The 18729-nt window shown below is 43.7% G+C and overlaps 1 protein-coding gene across 5 annotated transcripts in view; it reads left to right on the forward strand.

The window, feature by feature from the left end:
- LOC127425781 (cAMP-specific 3',5'-cyclic phosphodiesterase 4C-like) overlaps positions 1–18729 on the forward strand; it is a 142644-nt gene that overhangs the window by 90411 nt on the left and 33504 nt on the right. Inside the window, exon 1 of one of the 5 annotated variants that reach the window (XM_051672027.1) lies at positions 5904–6419. The exons of the other annotated variants lie outside the window; for them this stretch is intronic. Within the exon in view, the coding sequence (XP_051527987.1) occupies positions 6292–6419 (128 nt within the window). The 5' untranslated portion in view covers positions 5904–6291. Of the gene's footprint in view, positions 1–5903; positions 6420–18729 lie in introns of those variants that run through there. 5 annotated transcript variants of the gene reach the window in all.

Below are 18729 nucleotides of genomic sequence, written 5' to 3' on the forward strand. Positions count from 1 at the left end.
CAGAGCCAGTGCCTGTAGCCCCGACCGTCCCAGAGCCATTGCCTGTGGCCCCGACCATCCCAGAGCCAGTGCCTGTAGCCCCGACCGTCCCAGAGCCAGTGCCTGTAGCCCTGACCATCCCAGAACCAGTGCCTGTAGCCACGACCGTCCCAGAACCAGTGCCTGTAGCCCCGACCGTCCCAGTGCCTGTAGCCCAGACCGTCCCAGTGCCAGTGCCAGTAGCCCCGACCGTCCCAGAGCCAGCTCTTGTGGAGCTAATAGACCTAGACTTGATTCCTGCCCTGATTCCCACCTTGACTACCCTTCATCCTCCGCTGGTTCAAGCCAGCATAATGGACACTCTGGTTCCATCCAGTGCCCTGGCCCTTCCTCCGCTGGCTCCACTCAAGACATTTCCTCCTCCTCCTCCTCCTGGTCTGCCAGCTCCTTCCACATCACTGGCTTGATCATCGGCCCCGGTTATTTCACAGGCAAGGGGATCTGTTGACCCTCCGACTCCACCGTGGCCCTCCAAGCCTTGGACTTCGCCTTGGCCCTCCGATCCCTCATCAACACCTCGGCTCTACATCCCCTCGTCTCCACCATGGGCTGTCAGCCTATCAGCGTCCCTTGTCCCTCCAGCTCCGCCTTGGTTCGTCGGTCACCTGGCTCTGCCTTTGGCTCCACCAGGGACCTCCTTCCCTCCAGCTCCACCTTGGTCCTCAGTCCCACTGGCTCCACCTCAGTTCTCGGATTCCCCCAGCTCTGCCTCGGTCCTCCGAGCCTCCGGCTCCACCATGGTCTTTCAAGACTTCGGGTACGCTCTGGGGGCACTAAGATCCCCAGTTCTGCCCCACGAGCCTCTCACGGCTCCGCCTTCCATGGCTCTGCCTTCCCTGGCTTTGCCTCCCACAGCTCCGCCCTCTTCCCTTGAGTCTCCTCCTCCATCGGTTCTGTCCCCGGATCCATTCCCAGCCCTGAAGCCGCCCCCCCAGGCCCCCGGATCCATTCCCAGCCCTGAAGCCATCCCCCAGGCCCCCGGATCCATTCCCAGCCCTGAAGCCACCCCCTAGGCCCCCGGATCCATTCCCAGCCCTGAAGCCGCCCCCCAGGCCTCCTGATCGTCCTCCTTGGATCCTTCTTCACCTTCTGTGTCACTCTACCCTCCTAATCCGTCTTTGGGAGCCAGGAGTCACCCTTTGAAGGGGGGGGTAAATGTCACAGTCTGTCTCCCTCATGTTTTCCCTAGGACTCTTGTTTTGAAGTTTTCTCCTGGACTACATCTCCCATAGTGCACTGCCCTCATCACTTCCAGCTGTTCCTCATCATCCTCACTTGTCTTCCATCCCCTCATTAGTTCCTTTGTGTATATATACCCTCCAGTTTTTATCATTGATTGTCAGTCCTTGAAGTGTTACGTTATGTTATGATGGTAAGCTTTATTGTTTGTTTCACTCCAGCATTTGTTCCACTCCAGCAATTGTTATTAAAAGATTTAAATGACCTACTCCTGCATCTCCTCTCTTCCACTCTCTTCAACCCAGCGTTACACCAAGTGATTTCTCGGGACACATATTTCATTGATATCTGTCAGGTAGTAGGGATATTTTATTTGTGCTATTCTAAGAAAAAAAGATGGGGAAAAGATGAAAAATTACACCTTTAATTCTTTGTTTTTCTTGTCATCCTGATCATAAACCAGTATAATTTGGGTTATGATTACACTGCCTGCTCTGTGTTCAGTTATTTTGGTAAACTGTTGGAAAGCATTCTCATGGCCGTTCTCAGTGTATGGCTGCCCTCCTCTGGCTGTATGCTGAAAGTCTTTTAATGTACAATTGAACTTTTGCAGTTTAAGTTTAAAACATTTTTCTATATTAGGATGGTTAGAGAGAAAGAGAGCAAGCAGGCAAAGGCACTGTGCTATGTACACACATACACTTATTTACACACACATGCACTGTCTAGAGACCAGAATAACATAGCGACTTAGGACTTCCAGTAAGTAACCCCTCCAAAATACCCAAGCAATGACCTAGCAACATGCTAGCAACCACCCACAACACTTCTCGTCGAAATGTTCAGGGAGAACAGATTTGGAATAGACATCCATGACATAATTCTTGTAAAAGATTGATGCCTTCTTCAAGAAGCACAAGCAGAACATATATACTGTATACTGTCCCATTAACAATTTATGGAATTTATTTCCATTCGATTTACAAAGAAATTTGTTCTGCTTGTGTTTTTAATGAATAAGGCCCAGAGTGTATACAGTATGTGTGCATTTACACTCATGAAATAACCTTTGTGTGTGTGTGTGTGTGTGTGTGTGTGTGTGTGTGTGTGTGTGTGTGTGTGTACCTTTGAACAGCCCGTTAGAGACCTGCACGCACATACCCCCATAACATGACTGGCTGAGCAAATATTTACCGTGATTTGAGAAGAGATTAGATTCTGCCCTGAGGGAACTGAAATGAGGGAACTGAGTGAAAAACCTCAGTGCGGGGTCCCTTATACTACCACAGATTTTTAATATGGAGAGTACAGTGGCTCCAAAAAGAATTAGGACACTTGAGCGACACACAAAAATATATGAATGTCACTGCATTTGATAATGCAATATATCAAGTTTATTTTTTATCATTTTATCAATATCAAATCAGTGTACATTAAAGATAGATAGCACAAGCACACTTTTCAACATTTCACACAAAGAGGTTTGTTAGGTTATAAATGGTGAAACAATAGTTATATTGTTCAAAATGAAGACAAAAGTATTTGTACACTTACTGTACATAAGTCGCACTTAAAAATTTACAAATGTATATACTGTATGTATATATATATATATATATATATATATATATATATATATATATATATACACTACCGGTCAAAAGTTTTGAAACACTTGACTGAAATGTTTCTCATGATCTTAAAAAATCTTTTGATCTGAAGGCGTATGCTCAAATGTTTGAAATTAGTTTTGTAGACAAAAATATAATTGTGCCACCATATTAATTTATTTCATTATAAAACTAAAATGTAATTTAAAAAATTTTTTTTTAAAGTTTTTGAAATTGATGACTTGGACCAAATAATAAAGAAAAGCAGCCAATAAGTGCCCAACATATAGATGGGAACTCCTTCAATACTGTTTAAAAAGCATCCCAGTGTGATACCTCAAGAAGTTGGTTGAGAAAATGTCAAGAGTACATGTCTGCAAATTCTAGGCAAAGGGTGACTACTTTGAAGATGTTAAAATATAACACAGTTTTGATTTATTTTGGATTTGTTTAGTCACAACATAATTCCCATTCTTCCATTTATGTTATTCCATAGTTTTGATGACTTTACTATTATTCTAAAATGTGAAGAAAAAAAATTATAATAAAGAATAAGTGTTTCAAAACTTTTGACCGGTAGTGTGTGTGTGTGTGTGTGTGTGTGTGTGTGTGTGATATATATATATATATATATATATATATATATATATATATATATATATATATATATATATAGTAACAAAATATCATAAAGTCACATCTGCAAACAAACAATGTAACACCTATTCCCATACAAAATTTGATTTTTATGACGTGCAAATGTGCTTTGTGGCAAACTTGCAGCAAATTGTCCATTGTTGCCAAAGGTTTTCAAATTGCGCAAAAGAAATCCTGAATGAAAATGCTTGATATGCAAATAAATTCTCAAAATGCGCATCAATGCGCTAAGAGGAGGAGGATCTTCTAGAGTTTCGTATTAGTAAAAATGCGAATTAAGGTGATGGAAACAGTTTATTCGCAAAACGATGGCGTGTTCTGACCATTCGTGCACGTGTTATGAGTGTGTGATAGCTTGATGTAACTGGCCCAACGAAAGGTCTTGGAACACAATACTTCCTGCATAGCCCTTGACATTTGGAAGTGTTTAACTCACAGCTGGTCTTTAAAGTGGGTCCTCACAATCTGCCAGAACAGTTTTAAGTGCAGGTACTCCCCTGTATGCGGAAGCTCGTGGCATATGTGCTTCATATCCATTTCAGCCCTCATTATTTCAGATATTACACTTATTCTGTGCCGTCTCCTGACAGCATTTAATAGAACGATGTACAGTTGCTCCAATCCTGCAAATAAAACTCTCCCTGAAGCAAGGAGTTTATTCAGCTGCTCCCTGAAGATAATGTGCATGACGTAGTGGATGGAAAGGCGCAGCGATTCATATTTTCTTTCGTCTAATTTTTAGAAATGCGCTTAAAAAATGCAGCTAACCAAGCTAATAACAGTAAAACGAGAAAACCACTCACTTCTCTTGGCTGGATAACTTTACAAACAAAACAATTATTGGTCAATCGCACCAGCTAGCAGTCTGATATTTCTAAATAACAATCGTACATCCAAGGAATAAAGTTATATCAGACTAGTCATCCGTGTATTGCGAGTCATCTGTCCTACTTCTTGTATCACTTTACGATCTCTACAAGTAAGCTAATAAAATCATGTCCTTTATGTATTTATTTGACAAGTAGTCTTGTAATAAGTGGGATAATGAGCAGTCAGATGGTCATTTTTGCAAGATAAACACTAACAGAACTCTGACGCAAACTAGAGGTAGAATTTAGCTTTTGAGAGTCTCTGCAATTTTATTTCTTCTCAAATAACATAATTTCAACACAAATCAATATTTCATGTATTTGGTAGGTAGTCTGTAATAAGCAGGATAATGTATAGTCAGCTGGTCGTTTATGCAAATGAATGGTGTGTTCAAGTTATGTCGGAATGATCGTATTTACATGAACACCACCACAAAGTCATAATTATGACTGGGAAACTTTCCGAGTTGGTGGCATGTCTATTTAAGAATCATGGCGGAAGCATGGATTTTGACTGTGCAGTTCATTTTGTATGTATTTTTGTACTGTTAATGACTAATAACGATAAAAATAGCCAGAAAATAAGCCTCATTTATCTTATTAATGTAGCGACAAGCATTTGCAACAAAACTACATGTCCCATCATTATATGTGGCCGCACAAGAATGATAAAATAGATAAAGCATTAAGTACACAACTAATGCATGGCTTTGCACTTCATTTTGTCGCATTGGTGCTAAAAAGCTTCCTGCCTTCACTAGTAAATGAAAAAGAGAGACAGGAATATGAAATTGCAAAACAGGTCTGTTCTTTCCGAGTAAAATCACTTGAGCGCACATCTCATTATATTTATGCTTTCTGACCTCGTAAGTACAAACTTCACATGAGGACTTAAACTTACCATAAACCCCGACAAGATGATCAAAACCAATCAATAGTTCAAAAAAACGATTTATCGGTTGACCTCTACTGCCAAGTTCGAAGGTTCCCTGTACAATTTACAGCAGTAGCTGAAAGATAATTTTATTTATATGAAAGCAAAATGGACATTGTAACTAAATCATAACCAAATTAATCAGAATCAAATCGAAATTGCATCTGGAAATCAGTATCAATACCCAGCCGTAATATTTGCAATGACTTTTAACCATCTGGTGTCAAGGTCATTTCTAGTGGATATACTGTATGATGTCCAAGCACAGGTTTAGCTCATCACATTTTTCATATCTAATGCAAAAACATAAAGACATTTTTAAATGTGGCTTAGTGTTTTAAAAGTAGTTTTAAAAGTGTCTTAATACTTTTTGGGGCCACCGAATGGAAACATACTATAAATGCACTTGTATTTTGTCTCATTTTATGGAAAACTCTCCAGTAAAGAGTTAACGCTGAAGACAGTCATCCAATGCTCCTGCCTTTCTCTCTGGGCTGTAACCTCACTGTTTAGCTGTCAGTCCCTCAGACACACATTAACACAAATGCACACACACACATACTGGGCCAGCATGCTGGTGTAAACTTGTGTATATGAGTTCAGCTGTCAGACATATAGTGAGCCGTGAGAGGGGCGAAGGAAAGTGAGAGAGAGAGGAAGTTTTCTCTGCAGCTTGTTGTTTGTTGACTTTGAAAGTTTGTGTGTTTATGTCTATTCTTGAGCGTGTGCTTAACGGCAGCTTACCATAAAGGAGTTTTACGACACAACATTTTGAGCAGAACGGTCAATGTGATTTTAAAATGAAATATGAGTACTAATGGACAGCAAGACTTTCAGCTTCAGGCTGTCTGAAGGGACTCAGTCATGTCAGCGTGGCTTGATGTGTTCAGTGCTCTTCTGTGACAGTAACTCAGCGGGTGGGAAGCATGTGTCTCAGACTACATGAAAGGGAGAGCTGATTTTTGGACTACAACGGGAAACGGAGAGAGACGCTAAGGGAAATATGAGTTTACCAACTGGCTGTGTTACTTTCCCACCCACTGACCGCACTTGTAAAGTTCGATATGGGAATCTATGCGGCTCCCCGTGTGCCGTTAACCGTCCAATTGACATTGTGCAGAAACGCAGGCGGTAATTCAATTTCATTTTCATATGCTTCTGTTGTGGCTAGAATCAGTGATGCATGTTTGAATGATATTAGAGTAAAATAAGTTAAATGTGTCTTTTAAATGTTAAAATGCTTCCTGCTATTGTAGTTTTATGTGCAGAGGTAAATATAAGCCATTTGTAGGTTAACTTCTTGAAAAGTGTAAACACTGTGGTGCTTTTTAAACATTGCTGTTTGGTTGATCAGCTAACTTCTGAATATGTCAAATCTTGAAAATGTCTTGGCTCAACCAATAACGTGAGTTTGGGGGCGGGACTACTTGGCAGATGGTTGTGGGGGTGTTCATTAAATGTATAAAAAACTATTTTATACTACTATACTTCACAATTTTCAGTCCGTCTGCTGTTCCCAGGTGTACTTCACTGAAGATCATTTTTTATGACAAACTCTCCTTTGGCTAATGTTGTGTGTTTGTTACGTAATATTTAGAATGGATAGTATGTGAATAGAGACTAGGGCTTGTTTGTCCCCTCACATAGCCTGACCTGTGTTCTTGTTCATTGTATTTTTCTGACTTTTTTTGCCATTGACACGCAAGTCCCATCTTTAAAGGTCACATACAGAGGTTACACTACACATATCAGATTGAATTGTAAAATTTCCATCATAGTCTATTTTATCCATCATATTAGTTGAAATTTCCCTGATATGTAGTATATTTGATGTTGACTCGATATAGTCAACATTTTCAGTTTAAAATGACAATGCGTAGTAAGCGTGAGTCTGAGAAAACGTGTTTAATAATTGCAGAGGTGGGGAATGTACTTTTAAAAGAGTACTTACGTTATTGATTTATTTTTGGCTGAAAGCACTCTAGCGATTTTTCTCACACATAAACATACTATGTACGTGCAGAGAACAAGCGGGCGGGCCTAAGAAGGGGGTGGGTTGCATCCAAGCAAGGCATCCTTCCTTGTGATAATTTTTTTTAAATAACTTTGTGAAATCTAAAGTGTTACTGCTTAATTTCCCTCTGCTTTTCTATCTATCTGTCTGAGTTAGTACTAACATTGGGAAATAATGCAAGTTTAATTTATCCTCATGCTGTAATAATAACAGGACTGCATCATTAACATATAAAGGCCAATACCCTGTCAGCCATCAACACATCCTTGTTCTATATTAAGTGTCCCCAAGCATTTATGATCAAAACATCATGTTTTTAATTACAACAAGTTACACAGTGCATTATGATAGTTAAAATTAATAGTAAACAGAAATGAATATTCATAGCATACTCTTAAGTAATTGCACTGTGTATCATATCAAACATTTTTCCCTTTCAGAAATTTAAATTCTTACCTGCTTATCTGAAATGCCTGCCTGGCTGCTGTCCTCACCCTGTCCCTCACACCCTGTCCTATATCCATATAAGCCAGAAAAAAACAACTAATCATTTGCATGGACGTCTCTAACATCTCCATTGAACAGATTACTTGAATTACACATGCTATATAGCTAAATTATACTGGCATATGTACAGTACATGGAGGCTTTAAGACATTAGACATAACTTTCTAGGGCGGACAGTCATTCTATTAACATGCGCTACATGAATGGCATTCGCTGTTGTGCACAGCCTCCGTGTTTATATTAACGTCTCCCACTGAACGCGCTTAGATGCGCTCCTCCCGCAAACGTCAACGGGGGAGAAAAGGGTGGCGGACGCTGTGAATGAGGCCCTCTTGGGAGTTAGGGGCCCCTGGGCTTCAGCCCAAGTAAGCCCCTGCCTTAATACGCCCCTGATAAAGGGACCTATATAGTTAACATAAAGTGACATAGTAAAGTTTTATTTTCACTAATTTTTTATACTGATAGTTGTGGGACTGAATTGCAATGAAGTAGCTCAGTGTTTCTCAACCGGTGGGTCACAGGTCTGTTCGGATATGGGTGCGGTTAGCAGGGAAAGAACAATTATTCTTTCCATTTTCTCCCTCCATTTCAATTTTTTGCCGGCCACCCAAGTGAAATTTCAAGCCGCCAAAGCAAATTGAATGATAATCTCCCATTTATATGTGCCAAATATGCTACTCATCTCCAACTCAATATTTCGCAGTGCGATTGCAGCCGGGTTTTCATACAAGGGTGGTGCAAGCCATCAAGGAACCACTCAATTATCTGCTCTGCTCTATTGTATATCTCAGAAACATGCGCATCAATCGGGTTTCACTCAATATTGCAGTGCAGACAACAAAACTAATGCGACCTGTTTTAATTCTAGTGAAAATGTTCTAGTTTAAAGCACCATGGAGGAAGACAAACCTCTCAAACAGCTAGACAGCCCCAACATGCAAAACAGCTCTCAGGAGATAAAGGGCAACAATTTGCTATGCACTAAAATAAAGTTTTTTTCAATTTATACAACATCAATCTTACTAAAATTTAGCAAGATTTTTCATTAGTAACAGTAACTATGAGTTCCCTATCTGTCACTCACTCAACGTTGTGTCGATGTATTGACACTAGGGGTCACTCTTGGGAGCCCCAAACATCTCTGCTTTTTTGAAAAAAGGCCAATGAGAATTGGCGAGTGGAATTTGCATGCCACTCCCCCGGACATACGGGTATAAAAGGAGCTGGTATGCAAATACTCATTCAGATTTTCTCTTTGGAGCCGAGCGGTTCTTTTCATTGAGCTGAAGTCATCAGTCGAGTTCATTAACCTCTTTCTGCTGGATTTTACGGCGCATTTCAGCGGCTTCTGCCCCTCTGCATCTGTGGTTTGCAGAGAATGCCCCTGGGCGCTTCGGCAGAACATTTTAAAGAGTATATTCTAAAAGAGTATATTTTTTTCTGAAAGAGCGGCAGACACGGAACGTCTTTTTAAAGATGCTTTTCCGTTTGTGTGTTATTCCTGGTTGCGGTCGTAATCTCTCCGCTTCCGATGGCCACGATCACTGTCTTACGTGTCTGGGCGCTGCCCATGCGGAGACATCGTTCGTGGATGAGTCATGTCCTCATTGCGAGAACATGACCATGGCAACGTTGCGGTCGCGGCTTGCTTTCGTAAGAAAGGGGAGGACCTTGTACTGGTATGCCTGGCCCTTGAAGGCAAACCGCAGGAAGGGTCTGTGTCAAGGTTGGACCGAGACGTGGAAGTACACGTCCTTCAGGTCTACCGGCACAAACCAATCTAGATGTCGGACGCTCGTTAGAATGCGTTTTTGCGTCAGCATCTTGTAAGGGAGTCTGTGCAAGGCCCAGTTCAGTACTCGCAGGTCCAGGGGAGTAAGGGGAGGAGTGAAATAAGTGCTGACAGTTCTTACTTCTTGCAGTGGTTCAGCCACATACGAGAACAAAGGCAGATTTCGCGTTGTTTACGTTCTTGTGCTTTTTTGCTGATAAAGTAGATTTAAATTTGGTTGCTTTTAAATGAAAATTAATATGATGAACAAGTCACCCAATGTACCTGTAACGTAGAGGCAGGCTCATGACAAGGATTTGAACCCAATAACCAATGGAACATGACACACGACAAGACAGGAAGATTACATGACCAAACCGGAAAAAATAACATGACATAACAGGAACCAGGGAAACACATAACAGTTATCCAAATAGAAGACATGACTTAAAAAACAATACAAAACTAACAAACAAGACATGTTACAACCCTAAAAGCTGTGACATTTTGATCTGTTTGTAGTTTAATAAAGACTTTTACGTATTTTAGATATTTTAGAAATATGATAACAATCACATATCACATACAGTGATCACACTGTCAGAAAGTTGGGAATAATCATACATACTTTATACACATAAAAACATCATAACCTCGGTTTCCTAAGATGAAGGGAACGAGACATTGCAGTGAAACACTTTGGGGAATTCCTTTCTACATAGCGTCATACCCTAAGATGCACCAGGGTATAAACACGGTCACAGGACCATTGGGCGGTGACTTATTATAATATGTCTTCAAGTGTGTATGAAAATGAATAACCCCACATGGTGAAAACCAGACAGGAAGTTAATATTAATCTGAGGATCTATATGAGAATATAATACTCACAGAATAATATAACCCCTTCATAACCAGAGGTAGGAGGGAGGTTTTATTCAACTGTAAGTGCTTGTGACTTCTAGTGGGAGTAAATTGGATAGAAGCCTACACAGGCAGCTGTATTAAAATGATAACATAAGCGAGGGCGATCGCATCAACGATCCAGTGAGTGAGCCTTTGTTTAGAAACAGACATACCTTTTGTGTGTCCTCCATAACAAACGAAGAGCTGATCTGACAGTCTAAACTGGCGGGTGTGCTCCATATACGTGTGCAATGTCCGCACAGGGCATAATAAATGCGCGAACTGCTCCTCATTTGAATTAGATGGTGGAGAAAAGAAAGCTTGTAGGTGGACTATCTGAGCCCTGAAGGGCGTGGAAAGCACCTTAGGCACATAGCCTTTTTTGGGTTTGATTGTGGCTTTCGAAAGCCCTGGACCGAATTCCAGACATGAACTGTCAACCGACAGCGCCTGTATATCACCAACCCGTTTGACTGAGGCCAGAGCCAACAGCAGTGCAGTCTTTATAGAGAACACACGCAACTCAATGGATTCCAATGGTTCGAACTGGGGGCTCGTGAGTGCCCTCAGCACCAGATTTAAGTCCCATGTTGGAACTGTGGCAGAGCGAGGGGGGTTCAAGTGCCTCGCTGCCCTAAGGAACTTTATGATCAGATCATGTCTGCCTATAGAGGAGCCAGCCTCTGGGGCATGAAATGCTGAGATGGTTGCTTCATAAACCTTAGGCGTTGACAGAGTAAGACCTGCATCCTACCGCTCTTGAAGGAATGTAAGGATCTCCGTTATGGAGCAATTCACAGGGTCTTTGCTGCATGAAGAGCACCAATCCACAAACACATGCCAATTTAGTGCATAGAGGCATCTCGTAGATGATGTTCTAGCCAGCAATATGGTGTTCATTACAGACTGAGCCAATTCAGTCTCATTCGCTGTGCTCCGTTCAGGGGCCATTTGTGTAGGTTACACAGCTCCAGCTGGGGATGCCAAATTGTGCCCTACGCTTGAGAGAGCAGATCCCTCCTCAGCGGTATTTCCCATGGGGGGGGCCGTCTAATATCTCCATCATTTCTGGAAACCATGGCTGGTTGGGCCATTTTGGCACAACCAACAGAACCGTTTCCTTGTCCTCTCAAACTTTGCTGATGACAGAGTGAAGGAGACGTACCGAGAAAATGCATATTTGCATTTGTCAGCCACTTGTGACTAAGTCATCCACCCCCAGTGGGGCTCTCTGCAGAGGTGAATAGGTTGACTTCCACTTTGCTGAACATTTCCCAAATCCTCAGAACCGTCCGGGGATAAAGTCTCCTTCCCCACCCCCCCATTGGTCCCTGGCGCGACAGCATGTCTGCTCTGCAGTTCAGATGGCCCGGAACATATGTCGCACACAGGGAGAGGATATGGCATGTGCTCCACATGAGCAGGCATTGTGTGAGGCTCATCACTGGTAGCAATCGAGTGCTGCCCTGGCGATTTATGTGGCGATTGTCTGGCCGAAGTCATGGTGATACGCACGCGCCCCCGGTGCTAGGGGTGATGCGGTACATGGTGTTTGAGCCAGCACTGGAGAGTTCTTATGTGTAAAAGACCTAATGGTATGACGCCAGCTGCTGCTGCCATAAAACCTAGCATTTTCTGAAAAGACTTCAGTGTAAATGCTTTCCCCACTTTGGTTTCACTCGTGAGGTGTGCACACATGCTCATGGAGTCGAATCGAATCCCAAAACGGGAGATTTGTTGGCTGGGAGAAAGTGTGCTTTTTGCCCAGTTGACTATGAGACCTAGGCTGTTCAAATGGTGAAGTATCAAGTCCCTGTGCTGGCATAGCAGAGCCTCTGATCGGGCCAGTAATAGCCAATCATCGAGGTACAGTTGTGCTCAAAAGTTTGCATACCCTAACAGAAATTGTGAAATTTTGGCATTGATTTTGAAAATATGACTGATCATGCAAAAAAAAAAAAGTCTTTTATTTAAGGATAGTGATCATATGAAGCCATTTATTATCACATAGTTGTTTGGCTCCTTTTTAAATCGTAATGATAACAGAAATCACCCAAATGGCACTGATCAAAAGTTTACATATCCTTGAATGTTTGGCCTTTTTACAGACACACAAGGTGACACACACAGGTTTAAATGGCAATTAAAGGTTAATTTCCCACACCTGTGGCTTTTTAAATTGGAATTAGTGTCTGTGTATAAATAGTCAATGAGTTTGTTAGCTCTCACGTGGATGCACTGAGCAGGCTAGATACTGAGCCATGGGGAGCAGAAAAGAACTGTTAAAAGACCTGCGTAACAAGGTAATGGAACTTTATAAAGATGGAAAAGGATATAAAAAGATATCCAAAGCCTTGAAAATGCCAGTCAGTACTGTTCAATCACTTATTAAGAAGTGGAAAATTTGGGGATCTCTTGATACCAAGCCAAGATCAGGAAGACCAAGAAAGTTTTCAGCCACAACTGCCAGAAGAATTGTTCAGGATACAAAGAAAAACCCACAGGTAACCTCAGGAGAAATACAGGCTGCTCTGGAAAAAGACGGTGTGGTTGTTTCAAGGAGCACAAAACGATGATACTTGAACAAATATGAGCTGCACGGTTGAGTTGCAAGAAAGAAGCCTTTACTGCGCTAATGCCACAAAAAAGCCCGGTTACAATATGCCCGACAACACCTTGACACACCTCACAGCTTCTGACACACTGTAATTTGGAGTAACGAGACCAAAATAGAGCTTTATGGTCACAACCATAAGTGCTATGTTTGGAGAGGGGTCAACAAAGCCTATAGTGAAAAGAATACCATCCCCACTGTGAAGCATGGTGGTGGCTCACTGATGTTTTGGGGGGTGTCAGCTCTAAAGGCACGGGGAATCTTGTGAAAATTGATGGCAAGATGAATGTAGCATGTTATCAGAAAATATTGGCAGACAATTTGCATTCTTCTGCACGAAAGCTGCACATGGGATGCTCTTGGACTTTCCAGCACGACAATGACCCTAAGCACAAGGCCAAGTTGATCCTCCAGTGGTTACAGCAGAAAAAGTTGAAGGTTCTGATCACTGTCTCCTGACCTTAATATCATCGAGCCACTCTGGGGAGATCTCAAACGTGCGGTTCATGCAAGAGGACCAAAGACTTTGCATGACCTGGAGGCATTTTTCCAAGACGAATGGGCAGCTATACCACCTGCAAGAATTTTGGGCCTCATAGACAACTATTACAAAAGACTGCACGCTGTAATTGATGCTAAAGTGGGCAATACACAATATTAAGAACTAAGGGTATGCAGACTTTTGAACAGAGATCATTTCATTTTTTTCTTTGTTGCCATGTTTTGTTTTATGATTGTGCCATTCTGTTATAACCTACAGTTGAATATGAATCCCATAAGAAATAAAAGAAATGTGGTTTGCCTGCTTACTCATGTTTTCTTTAAAAATGGTACATACTGTATATTATCAATTCTCCAAGGGTATTGCAAACTTTTGAGCACAACTGTAATTCAGAATGCACACTCTGTTCATCTTCAAAGGGGCAAGCACTGCATCGACACATTTCGTGAATGTGCGCGGGGCCAGACAAAATCCGAAGGGGAGGACTCTGAATTGATATATCGTTCCCTCGAACATGAATCTTAAGGATAGCCTGTGATGAGGTACAATTCGGATATGAAAGTACGCGTCCTTTAGATCTGTTGATACAAATCAGTCCTTTGGTCGGATGTGTGATAAGATCTGTTTCTGAGTTAACATTTTGAATGGCCGTTTTGCAAGCGCGCGGTTCAATTGTCTCAGATCTAAAATCGGCCGAAGCATACCGCCTTTCTTCAGAATGAAAAGGTAGCAGCTGTAAAACCCTTTGCGGGCGTGGCAGCTTGGAACAATCTCTATCGCATCTTTTGCAAGGAGATTGTGAATTTCTGCACATATTACAGGAATGTCTGAACCGTCACAGCAAAATGGTGTTGAAGTGAGACGGAAACTCAGGGAAGAACGACGCTGCTATCCGAACCATGTTTTTTTGACGGCGGACTGTGTGTGGGAATCATTCATTCAGACAAGAATTTAAATAGAAATAAACCTTGTGTAAATTGTCAGTTTGCGCTAAGATAAAATGCTTTTTCTAGCCACTTTACATGCACATGCTACCAGGCTAAATCATATTTTTTTTATCAAGAAAATTCACGTTGGATCACGATTTCCTTTTTTGTAGTAAGACCTTTGATATTAGGGCAAAAATCTTATTCTTGATAAAAAAAAAAAAAAAAAAAAAATTCTATTGTTTTCCTGTAAAAATATCTAAAAATCCTTAAAACAAGATCAGTTTGAATTATTTTGTTTTAGAAACAACACTGCATAAGATATTTAGGTTTTTCAGAGAATGTATTTTTAACGTATATTTTGTCTTACTGTACTGGCAGAGTTTTTATAGTCAAAACAAGTGAAAAAATCTACCAGTGCTAAAGAAGTAATCCAAAGTATTTAGAATACGTTACTGACCTTGAGTAATCTAATGGAATACATTACAAATTACATTTTACAGCATGGAATACATTTTAAGAGTAACCCTCCCAACCCTGTATATATATATAAGTATACAGCTCCTGCCTGGATGCTGCGGGAAGCGGATAGATGTCTCGCTGAAGCGAAGAACTGGATGCTGGTGGCGAGGCAGAGAAACTCTTCGCTGGGACACTAGAGGGGGCGGGTGAATCCTTCGCTGCAGGCACTGACAGTCAGGCGAAGAACGTCCTGATGCGTCTACAGGGAACCGCCACATGGTGAGCACCTACCCCAGAACAGTGCTCTTAGTTAGCGTGTGTACCGGGCCAGCAGCGAGTCTCTCCGAAAACTCGACAGTCACAGGGCTCGGAGGAAGTCAACCAGGGAACAAAGTTTGTGAACACTACTGGGAATTAACGGCGCACGTCTTCAGCTCTAAGGGAGGTGGAAGGCGCTATGTGCAAGCAATACACCCGGCCGGCTATCCTGGGCTTATCCGCTTGTGTTGCGTGCCACTACCTGGGACTAAACTGGTTCCACCCGGAGGTTGTAGAACCTTGCACAGGTGTTGGGTGTTACCCAGCCTGCTGCTCTGCAGATGTCTGTTAGAGAGGCTACACCCCTGGTAGAATGGGCTGGTAGCCCTACTGGGGGCGGCATGTCCTAGGCGACATATGCCATAGTTCTGGCGCCAATGAGCCAGTGGGCGATCCTCTGCTTGGAGACAGCACTTCCTTTCCACTGTGCACCAAAGCAGACAAAGAGCTGCTCAGAGATTCTAAAGCTCTGCGTGCGATCCAAATAGATGCGTAAAGCGTGCACCGGACACAACGATGATAGGGCTGGGTCTGCCTCCTCCTGGGGCAGTGCTTGCAGGTTCACCACCTGGTCCCTAAAGGGGTGGTGGGAACCTTGGGCACATAGCCCGGTCAGGGTCTCAGGATCACATGAGAGTAACCTGGACCGAACTCCAGGCATGTTTCGCTGACAGATAACGCTTGCAGGTCTCCTACCCTCTTGATGGAAGTGAGCGCAGTCAGAAGGGCAGTCTTCAAAGAGAGTGCCTTAAGCTCGGCTGACTGCAAAGGCTCAAAGGGGGCTCTGTGTAGACCCTGAAGCACTACAGAGGTCCGATGAGGGAACGAGGCACGGTCTGGAGGAATTCAGCCTCCTGGCACCTCTTAGGAACCTGATGATCAGGTCGTGCTTCCCTAAGGACTTACAGTCGACTGTGTCATGGTGTGCTGCTATGGCAGCAACGTACACCTACAAGGTGGAAGGGGACAGCCTCCCTTCCAACCTCTCCTGCAGGAAGGAAAGCACTGATCTGACTGCGCATCTCTGGGGGTCTTCCCGACGGGAAGAACACCACTTAGCGAACAGATGCCACTTAAAGGCGTACAGGCACCTCGTAGAGGGGGCCCTAGCCTGAGTGATCATGTCTACCACCTCAGGTCCCATCCAGGGGCCAGACATGGAGATTCCAGAGGTCTGGGTGCGGGTGCCAGATGGTGCCCCATCCCTGAGAAAGAAGGTCCTTCCTCAGGGGAATTCACCAGGGGGGAGCTGTCACGAGGAGCATGAGGTCCGAGCACCACGTCTGGGCGGGCCAGTAGGGTGCTACCAGGATGACCTGCTCCTTGTCCTCCCTGACCTTGCACAGGGTCTGTGCAAGCAGGCTCACTGGGGGAAATGCATATTTGCGCATGCCAGGGGGCCAGCTGTGTGCCAGCGTGTCTGTGCCAAGGGGGGCCTCAGTCAGGGTGTACCAGAGCGGGCAGTGGGGAGGATTTTGGGAGGTGAACAGGTGCACCTGTGCCTGTCGAATCGACTCCAAATGCAGGGCGGAGGCGGCTTGTCCAGTGGCACCATAGGCCTTGGCCGTCAGAGACGACGTAAACCTACAGGCCTTGGACGGGGGCTTTGGGCACCCGTGCCAGGTAGCGGCGCTCTGTGGGCATAGGTGCACCACGAGCGCCTTTATCCACTGGAGGATTGCCGAATAGCCCTTGGCCGCCCCACCATCGAGGGTAGTGAGGACGGGGAAGCTGAAAAGATTGGGACCGGGCAGTAAAAAGTGCCTCCCGTGACCTTGTCAGCTCTTCATGCACTTTCGGGAAGAAAGGAACGGGGGCGGGGCGTGGCTTTAAGCGGCACTGCGAGCCCAGGTACCAATCACCGAGTCACGAGGGTTCAGGGAAGAGCAGTGAGTTCCACTCTAGCCGACGCTAGTGGCTGCCCAGGAAAGCACGTCGTCATCTCCGTGTCAGCCTGTGACTGGGCAATCAACCCCGAAGGGAGGAGCCCAGCTGAGGCTTCCGACTGGACAAGCCCGCTCTCCGATGCTGCGCTCGAGAGCTCATCACTTTCACGGGCTCCGAATAAGAGGTCGAACTCGCTGTGAGACGAGCCGGCGAACTCATCCGGAAGCCCGATCGGGGCAGACGAGCGTGCTGGGGAATGGGAGGTCCGCGGGGATACCCGGCAGAGGCGGTCCCAATGGGGTCCCCAAATCGCCCCCAGTGCTAGCCGCGCTGGCCTCATACCCGTGGGTAAAAGGACCGAGGCGGGAGCCTCTGGGGTGGCTTCCTTTCTTACGAAGGCGAGCCGTGACCGCAACATTGCCATGAACATATTCTTGCAATGAGAACATGACCATCCACGAACGCTGTCTCCGCGTGAGCAGTGCCCAGACATGAAAGACAGTGATCGTGACCGTCAGAAGGCGAGAGATAACAAGCGCAACCAGGAATAATAATACACAATCGGAAAAGCATCTTTAAAAAGACGCGTCTTTAAAAAGACATTCCGTATGTGCCGCTCTTTTAGAGAAATATACTCTTTTAGAGAAATATACTCTTTTATTTCTGCCGAAGCGCCCAGGGGCATTCTCTGCAGTGCACCAATGCAGAGGGGGGAGAAGCCGCTGAAATGCACCGTCAGATCCAGCAAAGATGAATGAACAGTAGTATTCAGCTCAGTGAGCATGACCGTTCGGCTCCGAAGAGAAAATCTGAATGAGTGGTTGCATACCAGCTCCTTTTATACCCGTATGTCCAGGGGAGTGGCATGCAAATACCACTTGCCAATTTTCATTGGCCTTTTATCAAAGACCAGAGGTGTCTCGGGCTCCCAAGAGTGACCCCTAATGTCACTACATCGACACAACGTCGAGTGAGTGACAGATAGGGAACCTAACATTTTAAAAGAGAACAAAACATCACAGTCGTTTAAGACAATGATCATTAAACCTGAACTGTGTAACTTTTTCGTTGTTTAAATACTTTCTCTAATCCCAGCTTAATATGCAGACACAACTCTAAAAAAGCAATCCATAGGTTAATTTTCTTGAAAACTGTAAACACTGGGTCTGTTCCAAAACTTAGTGAGCTGTGTTGCTATCTCCTACCTACATAGGTAGCTGTCTTCTGTGGCAGCATCCTAAATGGAGCCTCATAAGAGACCGATTTGGAATGCTCTATTTAGGCAGCAACTCCACACGTCATTGAAACATTCACGTAGCGCACAGGAGACTCAACTCGCAACTGATTTCAATACAGGTGACAGAAGAGGAATGACACGATACCTAAATGAGCATAAATACGCATAGCACACACACATTTTGGGCAAAATTAGTCAGTTTTCCATCTAATTAAACAATTTTTTTATCAATACTTTTCAGTATTGAATGGATTATAAGTTTATTTAGAATCAAAATGTATCTCACTTTGTCTACCA

Source organism: Myxocyprinus asiaticus, chromosome 35 (assembly GCF_019703515.2).
Source record: "Myxocyprinus asiaticus isolate MX2 ecotype Aquarium Trade chromosome 35, UBuf_Myxa_2, whole genome shotgun sequence".
NCBI lineage: Eukaryota > Metazoa > Chordata > Actinopteri > Cypriniformes > Catostomidae > Myxocyprinus > Myxocyprinus asiaticus.